Source organism: Balaenoptera musculus, chromosome 11, assembly GCF_009873245.2.
Source record: "Balaenoptera musculus isolate JJ_BM4_2016_0621 chromosome 11, mBalMus1.pri.v3, whole genome shotgun sequence".
NCBI lineage: Eukaryota > Metazoa > Chordata > Mammalia > Artiodactyla > Balaenopteridae > Balaenoptera > Balaenoptera musculus.
This window is the reverse complement of record NC_045795.1, coordinates 28,818,366-28,838,386: the sequence shown is the minus strand read 5'-3', so window position 1 is coordinate 28,838,386 and position 20,021 is coordinate 28,818,366. Positions and strand designations below refer to the sequence as shown.

The 20,021-nt window shown below is 40.9% G+C and overlaps 1 protein-coding gene across 1 annotated transcript in view; it reads right to left on the bottom strand.

The window, feature by feature from the left end:
* Positions 1-232: 232 nt before the first annotated feature.
* Positions 233-20,021, bottom strand: part of TNFRSF21 (TNF receptor superfamily member 21) — a 65,880-nt gene continuing 46,091 nt past the window's right edge. Inside the window, exons 5-6 of the mRNA XM_036869101.1 lie at positions 3,032-3,260; positions 233-1,687 (exon numbers count right to left, since the gene is read on the bottom strand). Of these exons, the coding sequence (XP_036724996.1) occupies positions 1,458-1,687; positions 3,032-3,260 (459 nt within the window). The 3' untranslated portion in view covers positions 233-1,457. The remainder of the gene's footprint in view (positions 1,688-3,031; positions 3,261-20,021) is intronic.

The following is a 20,021-nucleotide window of genomic DNA, read 5'->3' as shown; positions in this document are numbered from 1 at the left end:
AGGAGCCTCAGATTTACCCGCAATAAACTAGGAAATGCTTGTTCATCCTCAATGCTTGGAAGTCTTTTCTCTATGAATCTCTAGGTACTTTTCCAAACACAAACCTTCGCTAATGTGCATGATTCACAGTTTAGAAACGCTCAGGTTTTTAGAATACACTTTTCCAAGAGACTAATCAAAGAGTTATAACATGAGCACACAAACAAGGCAAGGATTAAATATACTCAACTACTCAAGTAACAAACACCTAATATTTATTAATAAATTAGTACACTTGAAGGCATTTTTCTGATATCAGTCCCTCACCACTACCCACAAACCCCACCCACACAAAGGGAGTCCACACCACCTTTGCATTAGAATTCAGCAACTAAGCATCAAAGAGCACGTTTATAAATGGGAGCAGAGTTGCAAATATATCAGACAAGAGTTCTTACAGCTGCAGCCATTTTTAACTAAAGTGATTGAATGAAGGAAACCCACCAAGACCAAGGCCTTGAGGGCAGACCGGACCTATTGACTATGTGTGTATAAAAAACAAGACATCTTGTAAAGCAAAGCTGGACAAATTCCCTTTGGAAAAGGTGCCATTTGTCACCAGCACTTCAATTGTGACTTTCCAAAGTGCAGCAATATGTTCCAGAACAGCTCAATCTCTAAAAGTTGAAGTTCAAGTTCCTTGGTGGCCCAGTTGTCAAGCCACTCAAATAGCAAGTCATGATGGCTTGTGAGGATTTCATGTCTCCAGCCCAGAGCAGATTAGCGTAAGGGGAGCACAAGTAATCAAGCATTCAACATGGTGTCCAGGTGAAAACCATACAATCAGCAACAGTGTGGTCAAGTTTCAGCCATAAATATGAACTATCCAACAAGGCATGTTAAAAAGATACCTCAAGATCTAATTGCATTACAGTAACTCAGTGGGGTCTTATGTTTCTTGAAACCTTAAGAAAATTCGTAAATGACAAATAATAAAATAGTAGTAATAATAATAATAATAATAAAGCAGATGTGAATGTTGAGACATGAAGACAGCTTATAGCATTCACAAGATGCTATGACACTTTTAAGAAGTTAAGAGCCTCATAATCCAGTGTGTGGGAAAAGCCACACCGTATTTGTGATACATTAAGTGAATTTAAAGTGCACAGAACAATTTTGAGAATACATACGAAGGCAAAACAGAGAAAATATGGAACCTAAAAAAACTTCAGTGGTGGATATTCTGAAACAGTTGAAAAGGTTTATATGCTAACTTCCCAGGAGGGTTTTTAAAAAGAAAGAATGAACTCAAAACACTGGCCATATACTCTGTTAAACACACACACGCGCACACGCGCGCACACACACACACACACACACACACACCAAAAAACAAAAATTAAAAAAAAATAAGAATAAAAACGCCACCCTGCCACTAAATTGAGTAATTTCCAGAGTGCAGTATTCCTCGTGTTCTACAACAGGTCGGGAAGATGGCTATAAACAGAGTCCAGGAGGGTCTGGCTGGCTTCCTGGCTCTTGACTCCAATGATCTCAAACAGCCGGTCCAGCTTGTCCTCAGCCTGAGGAATCTCTTCAATCACCCGCAGCTCCTCGGGATTCAGGATGTGGAGCATGTCATCAAAAATAGGCTGCAAGTCGCAGGGGTCCAGGCGCACCTGTCGCAGCACTGTGTCCTTCTTTTCTGCAGGGAAGAGAGGAGAGGGGACAGCTGTAACGGGACTGTATTGGGGGACGGAGGAGAGCTAAGGTGACAGCGACCCTCTCCCCAGGCTGTCCCCATCCCACCCCGCGAGGTGAGGGAGTGAAGCTCAGGCACATTTTTAAACACCACAGTGGTTTTTACCGACGTTGCACGTAAGATAACAAACAAGATGTGCCTGACAGAGATCAGACAAGGATCTGCTTATCTGCTTGAATGCGTTGTTGATGGAACATGACATTTGCCTAGACTCAAATGACGTCTCCGAAATTCTCCTAAAACTCAGGAGAATGCTGAAATACGTAAAGAAACTTTAAAAAAACAAAAACAAAAACAAAACTTCACTACTTTCCCCATCTGTAACATGTTAGTAAGCAAAGATATGAGGCCCAGCCTTTCCCCTCAAACATTCCAAGTCAATAATCGGCTTATCTGACTTCCTAATTACATTGCCGTATTTTAAAATTAAACTGCTAAGAGCAAAAGTACATAAATAAGAAAATATTGCTTCTTGGGTCATATCTTACAATGGAGTGAAGAACTATAACTTCTATTACCATTTATAAAATGTATTCTCTAAAATATAATATGTAACATAAATTATAGACTAAAATATAAATCTTTATATAAGTATAGAGATAAATGAATATATAAAGTATAAAATATAATTATGTAAAATAGAATTATTTTATAAATATATAAAAAAACAACATAAAATATAACCCTTTCGGTAAAATATAACCGGTGTCACCCAAACTAGGAAATTTCTAACAAAAACCTGTCATCAGTATAGTGTACGTGCTAATTCCCTACCCTGCTATTCAAAACTGCAAGTGGCAAATTATTTACTGAAAGTACCAACCCATGATGTTTAAAACAGTGTTATTTGCAACCAAGCCTAACAGAGCGAATTTTAACTTGAGTCACTAAAACCTCTACTCCAGACTCTCAAGATAAGTTATACTTTAAATCCCCGGATTCTGCAAGCCTAGTAAATAATTTGCACACACACACAAAAAAACCTGCCAGACTACATGTTATCGGACCTTCCCCGAAACACACACTCGATAGCATCATGAGGCTCAAGGGTGACCGATACTCCTGGACGCAGGCTCCCGGCCAGACGGTCCGGGCTGTAAAGATTTTCTAGACAGGTCCCGACTGGCTCATGACGTGGTCTCTCGCAGGTCAGCCTCACCTCGGAGTCCAGGGCAGGTCATTTAGATGACCCAGCCCCTACTGCAATGGGGAACTGATGGAGGGAGAGATCCCATGGGCTCTTTGAGGGGAGGCTGAAGAATGAATGTGGGTCCGAGCCATCCGTACCTTTGGTTATAAAGGATCCGGTCCTGCTCAGCGCCGAGGAGCCGCTGGACGTGGAGTCACAGCGAAGGAGGGGCTCGGACTCGTCCACGAAGAAGCCCTTGTTCTTATCCAGCGGGGAGGGCTCCACCGTCAGGAGTGTGGAATTCTCAAGTTTCGGGTTGGGGCTGGCAACCGGGCTCGTGCTAAGCGGGCTGGGGCTCCTCGGGAGAGCCAGCTTGTCAGTTTCCAGCTGTGGAAAGAAACAAACATTTTTGAATTATATACTTCAAAAATTATAGAAACTGGGACTTCCCTGGTGGCGCAGTGGTTAAGAATCCGCCTGCCAATGCAGGGGACACAGGTTCGAGCCCTGGTCCGGGAAGATCCCACATGCCGAGGAGCAACTAAGCCCGTGCGCCACAACTACTGAACCTGAGTTCTAGAGCCCGTGAGCCACAACTACTGAGCCCGCGTGCCTAGAGCCTGTGCTCCGCAACAAGGGAAGCCACCGCAATGAGAAGCCCGCGCACTGCAACGAAGAGTAGCCCCCGCTCGCCGCAACTAGAGAAAGCCCGCGCGCAGCAACGAAGACCCAATGCAGCCAAAAAAATAAAAATAAAAATATAGAAACTAAATGGAAAAGCATCTGAAAAAGAATATACATATATGTGGATAACTGCATCACTTTGCTGTACATCAGAAACTAACACAAGATTCTAAATCAACTATACTTCAATTTTTAAAAAAACAAAATAAAAAATAAAGATAGAAATAATTTTTAAATTAAAAAATTATAGAAAAAAAATGAAATTAAAAGCCCTTCTTGGATGCTTTTTTTTGGTTCCACTTAGTATTTTGTGGATAAATTCTCCCATTTTGAGAGTCCATAACTTACATTATTGCTAGATACACACACACACTTCAAAATGCACGAGAGGATATGTATGAACATTAAAAATTAGTAAGCATATGCACCAAGCTGTTACCTCACAGGAGTGAAACTGGGCAAGAAAGTGAGGAGGAAGATCTCCAACAAATATATAATTTTGTACCGCTGGAAATGGTCTTAGATATTATCCAGCATATTCCCCTCTGTTTCGGGATGAATTATGTATGTGCCCCCAAAATTTGTATGTTGAACTCATAACTCCTTGTACCTCAGAACATGACTATATTTGGAGATAGGGCCTTTAAAGATGTAATTAAGGTACACCTGGGCCCTCATCCGATATGACTGATGTCCTTATAAGAATAGATCAGGACACAGACACACAGAGGGGAAGCCATGTTGAAGACACAGGGAGAAGATGGCCATCTTCGACACGCCTAGGAGAATCAACCCTGCTGACACCTTTATCTCAAACTTCTAGTCTCCAGAATTGTGAGAAAATACACTTCTGATGTTTAAGCTTCCCAGTCTGTGGTAGTTTATTATGGCAGCCCTTGCAAACGAACACACCCTCTCTTTACAAGTAAGGAAACAGGCCCAGAGAAGGTAAGTGACTGTCTTTAGGGCACCCAGCCAGGAAGTGGCAGAGCTAAAAACTAAACCCTCCGTTTCCTGATTCCCATTTCAAACTAGCTCAGGAAGTAAATAAAACTGCTTGAAAAAAATGAGAACAGGAGAACACCAGAGCAAAAGCAGCTGGAAGGAGAGAGGGAGAACCACCTCCTCTGGAGCCAGTGGATAGGCTCTTCAGGATGTAGGGGAGACCGTGAAGCTTGCATTCCAGGGCAGGGATCAGAGAGAAAATAACAAGAAAGCAAGCAAACAAGATGGTTTCGGGGGCTTCCCTGGTGGCACAGTGGTTGAGAATCTGCCTGCCAATGCAGGGGACACGGGTTCGAGCCCTGGTCTGGGAAGATCCCACATGCCGTGGAGCAACTAGGCCCGTGAGCCACAATTACTGAGCCTGCGCGTCTGGAGCCTGTGCTCCGCAACAAGAGAGGCCGCGATAATGAGAGGCCCGCGCATCGCGATGAAGAGTGGCTCCCGCTTGCCACAACTAGAGAAAGCCCTCGCACAGAAACGAAGACCCAACACAGCCATAAATAAATAAATAAATAAATAAATAAATAAATAAATAAACCCAAAAAGTTAAAAAAAAATAATAAAAAAATGTTTATAGGTTTCTGTTAAAAAAACAAAAAAACAAAAAAAAACCAAGATGGTTTCAGATGTCTCGACAGTGAGCAGCCAGTGGAGGCTGGATTTTAGGGAGGTAAGAATCAACACAGGAAGACACTGCCACAGGAGTGGGCAGGTGAGGTGTAATCATGGCTTGTACCAGGGTGCACAGTGGAGATGGGCGTAAGTGATGAGTGGTATCACCCCACTTTGCAGGTGAAATGACTACGGCCCAGAGAGGGCACACAGACCCAGGGAGAAAGTCAGTGCTCAACTCAGGCCAGCTGGACATCTCTAGTTGTCCCTGTCATTTGACACCATACCCTAGAAATCTGGAGACACTGGTGGCATCTCCTAGTCGGCTGACTTATATTTTTATTGGTTCTTCCAGCACAGAGGGAAATCTGGGAGCCAGGTGGCCAGATGACACGGGGCAGGTTGCAGACAGTGACGTGTGCTCTTCCCGAGCTGTTAATCACCGCTCATTAGAAACCTCATGACTCGACTCCCACTTGTCAAGGGAAACATTTTCAAGTTCCTCAATCAGGAAGACATTGACCCTTGTTTCAAAGGATGACGTTCACCAGTTGTAAAACGCACAAAGCAAAGCACAACTGCCTCTTTTACAAGCTTTACGGCCTGAGAAATTCTTGCAACTGTGCAGATTCTGAAGGCCTCTGACATGGCAAATCTAATGTTCCGACAGCATTTTCCCTGTACAACCACCCACATCCTGCTTCTGCAATCTTAAGGCTTGGATAGCACGCATTCCCACCAGCCCCCTTCTGATCCACAGACAAGATTTATGGATACGCTTTTAAGATTTGAATTCATTAGGCCCTGGCATGCATGTGCCCCTCCTCCCTGAAAGTGCACAAGGCCATTCATGCCAAAACATGTGTTTTATTCACTCAATTAGACAAAGAACACTTGTCTACACTCTGGTTCTCAGGGACAGTACATCGGATGACCCGGCCAGTCAATATAGTGCACTGTTCTGGCTTAAAAAAGAAATTCCTGCCCACAAATCACATGCCAACAGCCTGAGAAGTCCACCCACCTATTTCCTGAACTCAGTTCAAAACCTTCAATATTTAATATTCCCCCCAATTTTGCCAAAGGATATTATCAGTGGAAATTAAGTACATGACTTCTAACATAATTTGGAAGGCAGAATGCTGAATTGATGTTGTCCAATCATTAACAGTGAGTCAAGTGAATGGGAAAATGCCACTAGGAATGGTTTTAGCATCTCCACAATGGAGCTCACAACCACAGCTAAAGCCAGAGACCATCTGACAAGCATCTTTCTAGAAAATCTATTCCTCTACCAAGTATAGATATCTGTCACTATGTACAGGATACACAGTAGCTGGTTGCATTCCAGATTTCTCTAAAGTTACTTGCATTTTTTTTCCTAGCAGGAAAAAAAAAATTTGCCCCTAGAACTACTCTTTCCGCCCTCTTACCTTACTATTGACAATATCCATCAAAATTGTTTTGCAGCACTGCAACTCAAGCATTGTGTTGTTACCTGTGATTTCTCTAATGAGAAATTGAAGCCTCAGGATGTGTGGAATAAATTAATTCTTTATTTTCTTAGTTCAGAAAGTTCATGGTTCAGTATTGAGTTTATAGTAAATAAAGAGCACTTATAAGATTCAGATACTAAAAAAGAAGACAAATGCTCTAAACAAGAAAGCTAGATGTCCACAGAAGTGGGTTGTATCCTCTTGGAAAAGATTTGAACATAAACTTATCAAAATAGTCACAAAAGAGATCCTGAGTAAATTAATTTATTCCTTCTTCTCCTTTAAGCTTCCCAAATTCTCTGCAGGGCCATATTAACTTTTATAATTAGAAAAACAATAAATGTTATTTTTAAAAGCAGTCACCACTGATAAGTATATTTTCCCTCAACATGTTAACTGGAAAATGTGGCTGCAACAGCTCTTATTTATATTGGTAGCCAAGGAACAGGACAGTTGGAAAATCATCTACTTGGCTGAGCTCCTCTCTTTACTTTTTTTAAGCATTCACAGGCACAAAAGGACAACACTCCTCCCAACTTATTGTGGTGAAGCAAATATTAAGACTTAAAAGAAAGGCCTCTGGGAAAACTTGGCCAATGAAGGCAATGGATCCACCAGATATTTGAAGTCCCTTTGGAGAAACTTGAAAAGTAGAGTTCTTTTTGCTCTACAACCATGTGGTAACCATGCTAATTTAGAAGACTCATTTGAGAAATCAGGGTGAGACAGTTAAGACAGACCAAAAAGGGGGAGAAGGCAGGGATCATGAGGGGAGAGCTCTCTAAGTAACCCAAATCAGTACGAGTCTATTGTATGAACTTCAAGACCATGAAATTTATTTTGGCCAAATGAGCCCCAAATGTCCTCCTGATTAGCTTCCATACAAATACACTTTGTCCTTCCAGATACTGTATTTATTGGTCTAAACTGATAAGAAAAGAGAGATAAGTGGTTCACCTTACTGGACAGCTGAGTCATACCTAAAACTCCATTGCTGATCTGACTATTTTCCTTTTGGATTCCCAGAACCACTGAGTATGAGGAGCCATCCAAACGGATTAGGTAAACAAGCTATTGATTAAAATTCGTGGGCTTGAATGCCTCTGGGCTACAGAGGTTTGAGCAGTATCAGTGAGAACAATGATATAACTTGTCCTGGGTTGCCCTGGAAAGAGCCATTTCCAGCTGTGTCCTTGCAACCGTCCACTCCTCCCTCAGCCAGCTCCCCAAACTGACATGCTCGCTTTGGGTGCACAATCAAATCACAACCTGGAACTGAAACTCAAAAATAACTCTCCTCTTAACAAATATACACTACTATAGATAAAATAGATAATCAACAAGGACCTACCATATAGCACAGGAAACTCTACTCAATATTCTGTAATAACCTATATGGGAAAAGAATCTGAAAAACAATGGATGTATGTATATGTATAACTGAATGACTTTGCTGTATACCTGAAACTAACACAACATCATAAATCAACTATACTCCAATATAAAATAAAAATTAAAATAAAATAAATAACTCTCCTCTTTTAACATCAAACAAAATGCACTTCCCTGTTGACTGGCCTTTCCGAGGATGACACACTGTGGAAGGCTGAAATGTTTCTCCAGCCCTTGGGATGGTGGAGCCATGGATGCTGAAGCCATTGTCATGGCGAGGGTGGTATATAAGTGAAACAAAGAGTTTGAGACTACTTTGCTTCTCTCCTGTGATGGAGCAGCATTTCTGAGGATACTCTGCAAACAGGAAGGGGTGGAAGACTCCAGCCCCAGAAGCCTTCTTTTCAGTGTGTTTCATGATCTTCATAGTCAACTCCTAAAAAATCAATTCATGACAATCCTGAACATCATGGCAAAGGAAGAAAGAAAGGAAATCTACCACTAACTAGCTGTGTGGTCTTAGAAAAACCGCACCCCTTTTCAGATCTGTTTCCTCATTTCTAAAAGAAAAAGGTTACTCTAGGTCATCTCTCTTCAAATGGTCTTATGGTTTGTCTCACTACGGCTCTTTCATTCTCCCCCCTCCCCACCTACAGACCCCAACTCCCTTTCTCCTTCCAAGTTACTTCCACTGGTTCCTCAACTAAGGTTTACCACTGAGTTATTTTCAATTACTACCTAATTACAATCTCCCTGTGGTTGTACAATTTGTTTTCATAAAACTAATTAACAACTTTGATGCATCAGTGATCCCCTGAAATGAAGCCTTAATTACCCAGCCCTGATGCCCCTTGCCAATCTGCTAAAATGGTTCAACTTAACCCCTTGGTTCCTGGCATCACCCAATCAGATTCCACAAGATCCTTTTCTCTCCCCTCTGTAGCCAGATATGTCTGATAGACTCAAGAAGAAAGCTCCTTACAATTAAAAATCACCTTCCTACTGAACTTTCCCTCCAGACCTCATCCAACACTTAAGAAAGAAGGAAGAATTCTTGTTACATTTGTGAAAACTTCTGTCACTTTAATGATGGTTTTCAAAAACCCATTTGCTAAATTCAATGGAAACTAATTGCTATTCCATCTGAATTGACCAGCTTGTTACTCAGATCCAGTAAACAAAAAGGGACTTTAAAAAATAAGCCATCATCAATACTCTGCTAAACAACTCAGCATGAAATATATGGAATCCATTTGATGTTAAGGTAGCTCTTATTAGCTCCATTTTACAGATTAGAAAACTGTGGCTTTAAGAGGTTTAAGTAACCTGCCCAAGATCACAGAAGCCAGGACTCAAGATCAGGTCTGGTCTAGTTTCCAAGTAATCCTCTTTGCTGAGTCACGTCACTTCCCTGTCTGGACCCACTGCATTTACAGAAATTGACAAACCCTGTAAACTCAATACAAAGACATCACAGGACCACAAGGGGCTGCCCTGGCCCATCAGCCAGGGTGAAGGGGTCAGAGCCAGGGTCTGCAAGGACCTGTAACTCAATGGCAGATCTTGCAACCCAGCTGGATGACTGCCCTGAGATAAAGATGAGAGATTATGTAATGAACCTTAAAAGCTTTTGCACAGCAAAGGAGACCATAAACCAGACGAAAGGACAACCCTCAGAATGGGAGAAAACATTTGAAAATGAAGCAACTGACAAAGGATTAGTCTCCAAAACATACAAGCAGCTCAGGCAGCTCAATATCAAAAAAACAAACAACCCAATCCAAAAATGGGTGGAAGACCTAAATAGACATTTCTAAGACATACAGATCGCCAACAAACACATGAAAAGATGCTCAACATCACTAATCATTAGAGAAATGCAAATCAAAACCACAATGAGGTATCACCTCACACTGGTCAGAATGGCCATCATCAAAAAATCTACAAACAATAGATGTTGGAAAGGGTGTGGAGAAAAGGGAACGCTCTTGCACTGTTGGTGGGAATGTAAACTGATACAGCCACTATGGAGAACAGTATGGAGGTTCCTTAAAAAACTAAAAATAGAACTACCATATGACCCAGCAATCCCACTACTGGGCATATACCCTGAGAAAACCATAATACAGAAAGACTCATGTACCACAGTGTTCACTGCAGCACTATTTACAATAGCCAGGACATGGAAGCAACCTAAATGTCCATCGACAGGTGAATGGATAACGAATATGGGGCACATATATACAATGGAATATTACTCAGCCATAAAATGGAACAAAATTGAGATATTTGTAATGAGGTAGATGGACCTAGAGTCTGTCATACAGAGTGAAGTAAGTCAGAAAGAGAAAAACAAATACCGTATGCTAATGCACATACATGGAATCTAAAAAAACGGTACTGATGAACCTAGTGGCAGGGCAGGAATAAAGACGCAGATGTAGAGAATGGACTTGAGGACACGGGTTGGGGGAAGAGGAAGCTGGGACGAAGTGAGAAGGTAGCATTGACATACATACACTACCAAATATAAAATGGATGGCTAGTGGGAAGCAGCTGCATAGCACAGGGAGATCAGCTCGATGCTTTGTGACCACCTAGAGGGGTGGGATAGGGAGGGTGGGAGGGAGGCTCAAGAGGGAGGGGATATGGGGATATATGTATACATATAGCTGATTCACTTTGTTGTACAGCAGAAACTAACACAACATTGTAAAGCAATTATACTCCAATAAAGATATTAAAATTAAAAAAATAAATAAAGATGAGAGATTTATGTAAATAACCAGACACTTCAACTGTGGCCAATAACTGTTTTCTATTAGAAAATATTTCCGATCCCAACAGACCAGTGACTATTTAAAAAAAAACACAAATTCAATTTCCACTAAAGGTTTATCTCAAAGGAATTACAGTCACAAATAAAGACATGACTATAGCTACTTAAGGATGATGATATTATCTGAAGCTTGTTTCCCCCATTCTCCCAGTTGCCCATGTAATCAAGATCAAATTAGATTTCATGACCTCCCATAGGTCCATGTAGGTATGTAAGATTGGGCTCTGATAAAAACGAGCACTTTCTTCCTTGCTATACAAGTATCTCTTGATATCTGAATCTATGTGGTTCCTACCCTGAGAGAACAGGAATTCGGATGATAAGAAACGCTTTGTCATCCAAAGCTATGTGGTTCCGGGACTTCAGATCTACATGAGGGTTCAGATAATGACGGTTACCAGCCCTATCACAAAACATGTACCTGAATCTATTCAATTCCTAAGTTCAGATGCTAAAGAATACCTGTATACGATGATTTCTCCCTAAACAAAATAAAACAAATACACCGCCTCCAACAGAAAAGGGGGAAAATGGGTAGGTTTCTTTAAAGTTCCAGCTGATAGGGACGATGACTTTAATTATTCTTCCGAGTGTGAATTCTTGTTCAATCCAACCCAGAGAAAGGGGTCTTAAGAAGAATAACCCAAATTTACTCAGCAAAATTTTTTGCAAACAAAAAGAAAAAAATTAAGAGGAAATTGAGAAGACGCTGATTCCTAAGCCTTTAAAAGAAGGGCTATCAGTTATAAGAACTTTGGAGGGAAGTCTTAGAAAGAGGAATATGGGCTGGAAATATATACACACATATATAGATAAAGCAAAGATGTCAAAATATAATAGTTGAATCTAGGTGGTAGGTTCTGGGTAATTGTTGTACTGTGTTTTAACTTTTCTTTGTTTCCTAAGTCTTATTTTTAAAAGTTAGGACAATAAATAAATAAAAAGGAAGGGCTAAGGGCCAAATAACCCGAAGACAGAAATTCCCCAAACTTTTCCTAGGCTTCTGATTATTTAGTCTTTTGTTGACCTTCCTTCTTTCTTCTCCAGCCCAGCCCAGACCATAGGAAAGGGAAGCACCGAGGGGCTTCCATTGCATAAGTAGGGAACAGAGCTAACACTTAAACGTAAATCATCAGCGGGCAAGCGGACACTGCAGCGTTATGCTGTCTAGATCTCCCTGGGTTCACTGGAGGTCACGGGATGCAAGCAGGAACAGGAGTACAATGCCAAGATGCCCTGTTCAGCTTCCCTGGGAACCCCTGCGCTAGACCACAGAGGCAACAGAGCTGAGTGAACACTGAGCTATATGCACTGCCCAGGTAAGCTGCAAGCCAACAGCAGAACCTGCAGAACAAACTCACCCCACCCTCAGGAAGCTCACAGGATTAACGTGACCCAAAACTGCCCAAACTACTGGGGAATTATTTTAAAAGACACCCTGCACGCCCCCTACATCTGTCCAAGCACAGGATAATTAAAGAATTTTGTTTCAACTGCAACCTCACTTAAGATGCCATTTAAACATTAGCCCAGGCGAGCTGGCCATGGCTGGTTTCTCCTTTAAGGACGTCAAGCCCCAATCAAGGCAGTTGTCCGAGTCCTGTGTATACATGTCATCTGCTAATTCTGATCATGTCTAACAGTTCATTTCAAATCCACCCACTTTTAAGCCAAGGTGCGGTTGGTGGCCAATCCTTGCCTAGCAAGAGAACTTAAGAGAACTAGGTGCACGGCTGGGCGGGGTGGGGGGGCGGCGCAGCCACAGGAAGCCACAAGCAGTGCTGTGCAAAGCTGCCAAAACTGGTAAGAACCAGCTGGCTCCGGAGGGAGGAGAGGAGGGCGTGGCCACCAGCTGCTGGCACATGTGTCTGCAAGCAGTTCAGGCTGCTGACATCAACCGTAATGTTGCAGCCCTGAGCTGACTCACCGACTAGCTTTCTCAAAAAAGGAAGTGAGGAGAGTAAGTCAGGGGGCTCCCTGGGTTCAGAGCCCGAGCCCGCTCACACTCAAATATACCGCCCAGCTTTAAAAGAGCGCAGCCCCATCATGATAGGAGGAGATCCTGCTGTTGGAAATGCCTCGGGTTTTCGTAAACTTCACTCGATGAGACCTATTAGGAAGCCTTTCCCACAAAAAAGCCTTTGGACAATTCTAATCATGAAAAAAGGTTGCAAGAATCATAAGCTTGCCTTAAGACAAGATAGAAGTATCCAACTGTATAAAAGGAGGTCTTGTGCATTTCAAGTTTGCAAGGCACCTGGGTACTTAAGCTATGTACAGACACTTTCTGTACAGTAGCTTTGACCCTTTATTTGGGCTACATTAATCTTACAGTATTTATCCACCCAACCCCAGACTGAGATACTGCTCCAAGGGGCCTTCAGTAGCTGCCAGTAAGTTATTTTAATAGCTGTCTTGAAGTTAACAACTGTTATAATGAAATAGTCTGCCTGGTGCTAAATAAAGCCTTTAGAATGTTTTTTTAAAAAGTGTGGAGGATAGAAAATAATTTCATGAAGGAAATGCATGACCTTGAAATAAGAAGGCTCAAGCCGATCTTTGTGACTCAAGTTTTCTGAACGTCCCAAATTAGATTAAATTAGTGTTGTTTTAATAAAACCGTTAATTGGATTCATGCCATTAGAATTAGACTATACGTGGTACACAATGCCACAGGTACAAAAGGGGACCCTGAAGATACTTCCCCCTCACTAAACCCTGACTTTAGCTTCTCAGTACACAGCCCCCAGTGTTAACTGCTACCAATTCCCTGTGTATTCTTCCAGAAATGGTTTATACTTATACCAATTGGTAGGTACATATATTCTCCACCCCACTCCAGACCTTCTCTTTCATTTTTTACAATTTTTTTTTACAATATGGTGGCAACGTATACATACACACTGCCCTGTACCTTGCCGGTTTTTGTTTAAAAACACTTGAGGTTAGTACATAAAGAGCTGACTCACTGTTTTTGATAAGTGCATACTGTTACACTGTGTAGATGTTCCATAGCTTACATAACCAGTTTTCTATTGAAGAGCATTTGTGTTGCTTCCACTCTTTTGTTATTAATGAGGGATACTACAATGAATACTTATACTTGCATCATTCTGCACATATGTGGGATGTATATAAGGATATATGTAGGATGGGGTCGGGAAGGGATGGATTGGTAGTTCGGGGTTAGCAGATGCAAACTATTATATAGAGAATGGATAAACAACAAGGTCCTACTGTATAGCACAGAGAACTGTATTCAATATCCTGTGATAAACCATAATGGAAAAGAATATGAAAAATAATGTGTATATATATATATATGTATAATTGAATTACTTTGCTGTACAGTAGAAATTAACACAACATTGTAAATCAGCTATGCTTCAATAAAATAATTTTTTTTAAAGAAGAATATATGTAGGGCTTCCCTGGTGGCGCAGTGATTAAGAATCCGCCTGCCAATGCAGGGGGCACGGGTTCGATCCCTGGTCCGGGAAGATCCCACACACCGTGGAGCAACTAAGCCCGTGTGCCACAACTACTGAGCCTGGGCTCTAGAGCCCACGAGCCACAACTACTGAGCCCGCACGCCTAGAGTCCGTGCTCCGCCACAAGAGAAGCCACCGCAATGAGAAGTCCGAGCACCGCAACGAAGAATAGCCCCCGCTCGCTGCAACTAGAGGAAGCCCGCGTGCAGCAACGAAGACCCAATGCAGCCAAAGATAAAAATAAATAAAATAAATTTTAAAAAAAGAATATATGTAGGACGTATTCCTAAGAGTGGAATGTCCGTGGTCAATGGACATGTCCTTAGGTAGATGATGCCAGACGGCCCTCTGAAGGGTCAGGGCTGATGTACACACCCGATGGCAATGGATGTCGTTCCTCTTTCCTTATTCCCTTCACAGTACAAGAATGGTGTCATACCTTCCCCTCTCTGCCAGTCTAAAAGGTTAAAGTTGTATCTCAGTGTAGGTTTCAATTTGAATTTTTCTTATTTGAGCAAGGTAAAAAAAAAAAAAAAAAAATCTGTATACCTTTAAGAACCTTCAGTATTTCTTTTCTGTGCACTGTCTTGTTCACAGACTGCCCGTTTTGCTTTTGGATGGTTGGTTTCTTAATTAATTTGCAAAAGCTCTTCATTATTAAAGGAAATTAACCCTATATTGCAAACAACTTTCCCAGTTATTATTTTGTCTTTGATTTACATATGGTGTTTTCTGGCTTGTATATATATTGTTAAGTAGTTGAATTTTTCTTGTATGGCTTCTGTGTTTTATATCCTTCTCAGAAGAGCCTTACTTATTGTTGTGATTATAAAGATAAAAAATTTCCTCCGTCTTTTTCCCTAGTACTTTTTTCCCTAAAGCCATTTTAATGGTTGGTCATTCCGGCCTACCCCCTGACTCAGCCCAACTGTGGATAAATCAAAGTTCCTTCTGTAAAAAAAAAAAAAAAAAATTAATGAGGAATTCAGTAGTGACAGCTGTCTCTCCTAAGGAAATGGTGAGGAATAAGCGATTAAAACGTTGAAATTAACTAGTGTACAATAAAACCTACTGCTGACTGAGATACACTTCCTCATCAGTAAGTGTACATACTTTTGGAACTTGGGTTATGACAGATGAACAGACAGTCTCACAAACATAGGATGGAGAAGCTAGGCCAAAACTGAAAGGTATTAAGCTTTGTCTGAATATAAGTTTTGGCTTTAAAATAAAAAGAAAATATGATATCCAGCACTGGTAATTGATTGAGAAAATAAGCTTCTTTTCACAATATTGATTCTGATTTCCCTCCAATGCACATTTTGACAAAGCCAATAAGGGTGTGGATTAAAGGGGTAGAAAATGTCGTCAACTGATAGACACAGACTTTTCTGAATGTTGAGACACTGTGTCTCAGGAAAAAAAGAAAAGTCCACTGCAAGTCCTCTATGAGGCTGTCTCACAGAATGTATTCTAAAGTTTGGCTCACATACGCATCCCTCCTATAAAACTGCCAGCATCTTGAGGGATGATTCCCTGTTTTTGTGTTTTGGGGGGTGTGTGTGTATGTTTTCTTTTTTTTTTTCTTTTTTATACTGTTTTGAAAGGTTACTTTCCATTTACTGTTATTACAAAATATTGGCTATATTCCCCATATTGTACAATGCATCCTTGAGCCTGTCTTATACCCAATAGTTCGTACCTCCCATTTCCCACCCTTATATTGCCCCCCCCACTGGTAACGACTAGTTGTGGTTTTTTTTTTTAATATCTTTATTGGAGTATAATTGCTTTACAATATTGTGTTAGTTTCTGCTGTATAACAAAGTGAATCAGCTATCATATACGTATATCCCCATATCCCCTCCCTCTTGCGTCTCCCTCCCACCCTCCCTATCCCACACCTCTAGGTGGTCACAAAGCACCGAGCTGACCTCACTGTACTGTGTGGCTGCTTCCCACTAGCTATCTGTTTTACATTTGGTAGTGTATATATGTCCATGCCACTCTCTCACTTTGTCCCAGCTTACCCTTCCCCCTCCCCATGTCCTCAAGTCCATTCTCTACGTCTGCGTCTTTATTCCTGTCCTGCCCCTAGGTTCTTCAGAACCATTTTTTTTTTTTATATTCCATATATGTTAGCATACGTTATTTGTTTTTCTCTTTCTGACTTACTTCACTCTGTATGACAGTCTCTAGGTCCATCCACCTCACTACAAATAACTCAATTTCATTTCTTTTCATGGCTGAGTAATATTCCATTGTATATATGTGCCACATCTTCTTTTCCATTCATCTGTCGATGGACACTTAGGTTTCTTCCATGTCTTGGCTATTGTAAATAGAGCTGCAATGAACATTGTGGTACATGACTCTTTTTGAATTATGGTTTTCTCAGGGTGTATGCCCAGTAGTGGGATTGCTGGGTCGTACGGTAGTTCTATTTTTAGTTTTTTAAGGAACATCCATACTGTTCTCCATAGTGGCTATATCAATTTACATTCCCACCAGCAGTGCAAGAGGGTTCCCTTTTCTCCACATCCTCTCCAGCATTTACTGTTTGTAGATTTTTTGATGATGGCCATTCTGACTGGTGTGAGGTGATACCTCATTGTAGTTTTGATTTGCAGTTCTCTAATGATTAGTGATGTTAAGCATCCTTTCATGTGGGTAACGACTAGTTTGTTCTCTATATCTGTGAGTTGCTTCTTTTTTGTTATATTCACTAGTTTGTTGTATTTTTTAGATTCCACATATAAGTGATATCATACAGTATTTGTCTTTCTCTGTCTAACTTATTTCACTAAGCATAATACTCTCCAAGTCTATCCATGTTGCTGCAAATGGCAAAAATTTGTCCTTTTTTATGGCTGAGTAGTATTCCAATGTATATAGTGTGTGTTTTCATTTAGTATAGCCGGTGCCTGGTACAGGGATTGAAACAAAATGGGTGTTCCACTAACGAATGCTAAATAAATTGCTTGTCTTAAACTATCTCATCTTTAAAGGCTACTAAAAAAAACAAAAAGCATGTGTAAGTTTGTGTGTGTTGGGGAGGGAGGGTATATCAATCCCAAGATCCCAAGAATCTGTTTCCCAGACTTTACCCCCTATAACCTGTACTCCTCAAGCTCAACTACCATATTTCATTAATTCTATGGTGGATATTTCTTTTCACATTTTAACATCTCTGAAATAGGGATGTATCTAACAACTATAATTAGCAATGTTTTTATTGCTTTCTTAGTGGTACCTAAAATAACGGTACATACATGGTTGCCATGACATTCAATGAAATACAGAAATATATCTTAATTCTAATACTGACCTATATCTCACAGGGCCATGAAGCTTGCTAGATAAAAGCAGATGCAAAGCACCCAAGACAGTGTTTGGGACATAAGAGATACTCAGCAAACACTGGTCCCCTTTCTCCTTAGTCTCCTTTTACAGAAAGTAGAGTGGTATTGCTCTTGAGTCAAAAAAGGAGAGTGTAGAATTCAAATTCCAACATGGAAAACAGTAGCTAAGATTTACTGAGCCCCCCTAGTAGATGTCAAGTGCACTACAATCATTACCTCTACTATGTACACTCTATCTCACCAGATGCTTACAAGACGGCTACGAATTCAAGAAGTAGGGAATTCCCTGGCGGTCCAGCGGTTAGGACTCGGTGCTTTCACTGCTGTGGGCCCAGGTTCGATCCCTGGTCAGGGAACTAAGATCCTGCATGCTGCATATTGTGTCCAAAAAAAAAAAGTAAATATATATACATCTGTTCTTATTTTCTAGGTATATTTTGGTGGGTCGCATACCCCTGCCTTCTGATGCTATCTTACAATTCCTCGTGCACACTTCTATTATACATTTGCTTATCCCACTGAATTGTCATTATTTGCACGTGTCTCCATCTCAGTGAGTGAGCTATTGAAAGGCACACACCTTTCTTCTTTACACAGTACCAGGAACACAGCTGGTGCTCGACAAAAGATTGTTGACTAACTGAATGAAACCTTGGAGTATGATAACAAGTAGAATGGCCTGAAATGTCATTAAAAGTCTAAAGGCTTCTTCATAGACATGGCTCCTTTGTACACAATGACCACCTTAAACACAAGCATCACTCAATGTACTTGGGCCTACTGTGTGTCAGCAATGCCTTTACAATGTCCCCTTCTCACCACCTCACAAGTTCCCCAGAGCCCACAGTCACACCCTGCAAATTAAGTAACTTGACCTGAAATGACCTTCCACGCAGTGGTCACACGGCATAAGTCAGGGGGGCTCGACACACGTGAGTTTAGCTAACATCTTAAGGCCTTAGGACAATAATCCCTGTTTCTAAGAGATGATCAACTGGCAAGTTAAAGACAGATTTGAAAAGCCAAAAAGTCAACAGCTAAGGTACAGCTGGTATTTGCCTCCACTCACCCTCGCTGTATTAAATTCTGAAAAGAGCTGGTCTCAGTCACACTGTAGATAAAGACAGCTGCATCCTGCAGCTGGTAAGCAAAAAAAAAAAAAAAAAAAAAAAAAAAAAAAAAATCACGTAGTTCCCTTTGCAGCAAAAGCAGTGGTACCGTCCTCACAAATAGAATGCCCAGTACTCGCCTCACTGATAGATTCTCCCTGTTGATTATACAGAGCAAAACCACTCAGTCTCCAACACAGAGTCCACTATAGTTGAAAGAGAGGGAGAAAGAGAAAAAACTCTGTCCCTGGGATGTAGGTTTCCTATGCGGTTTCTGGAAAGGATTAAGAATCTCTAACAAAGAATCATTCTACTACATAGAAGTTAACCACAACAATACTGGCTTCAGAGCCACTGGTTGGTACATTACAGTGTAGTTTTAATCTAGTTAATCCTATGGAAGGAGGGCAGGGGGGGTTGAGCTACCCAAACCCCCTGCCTGATCAACACCAACTCTTTTCATTTATGAACCTCTGGTCAAAGCAGGCAGCTAAAGTAACACTTTATATTATTTTAAATGATTGTGGTTGTTTTTAATATGATCACTTCTTTTATGGAAGTGTAGTTTGATTTACAATGTTGTGTTAGTTTCTGGTGTACAGCAAAGTGATTCAGTTATACATAGATATATTCTTTCTCATATTCTTTTCCATTATGGCTTATTACAATAGTTCCCTGTGCTATACAGAGGACCTTTGCTGTTTATCATTTTTAATGTACCTAAAATTCCTTTTTCCTCCCTTTCTCAAAATGAAACTATAAAGGAATGCTGAAAATTCAAAATCACCATGACTTCCAAACCTAGCCAGTAAGCATCACTTTCATTACCTCATTTTTTTACATCCCACAGTTCAACAAGCCATTATCTGATTTAATCCTGAAAGCACTTGAATTCCCATTTTTAAATAGAAACTCTGAGTCAGAAGAAATCATTTGCCCAAGGTTTCCTAGAGAGAAAAAAAAACAAGTTCAAGGTGAGGGGAAAAAAAAAAGAAAATGATAGCACTGGGTAAGCCTATTTGAATATACAAAGTCCCGAAAAAAAAAAAAATGAAAGGAAACCTAGAAATCCAGTTGCTCAATTTCATGTCCTTTTTCTGACAGCCCTTGAGAGTGTACTTGTCTACACACACACCATCACCTTTGCTTCTTCACTAG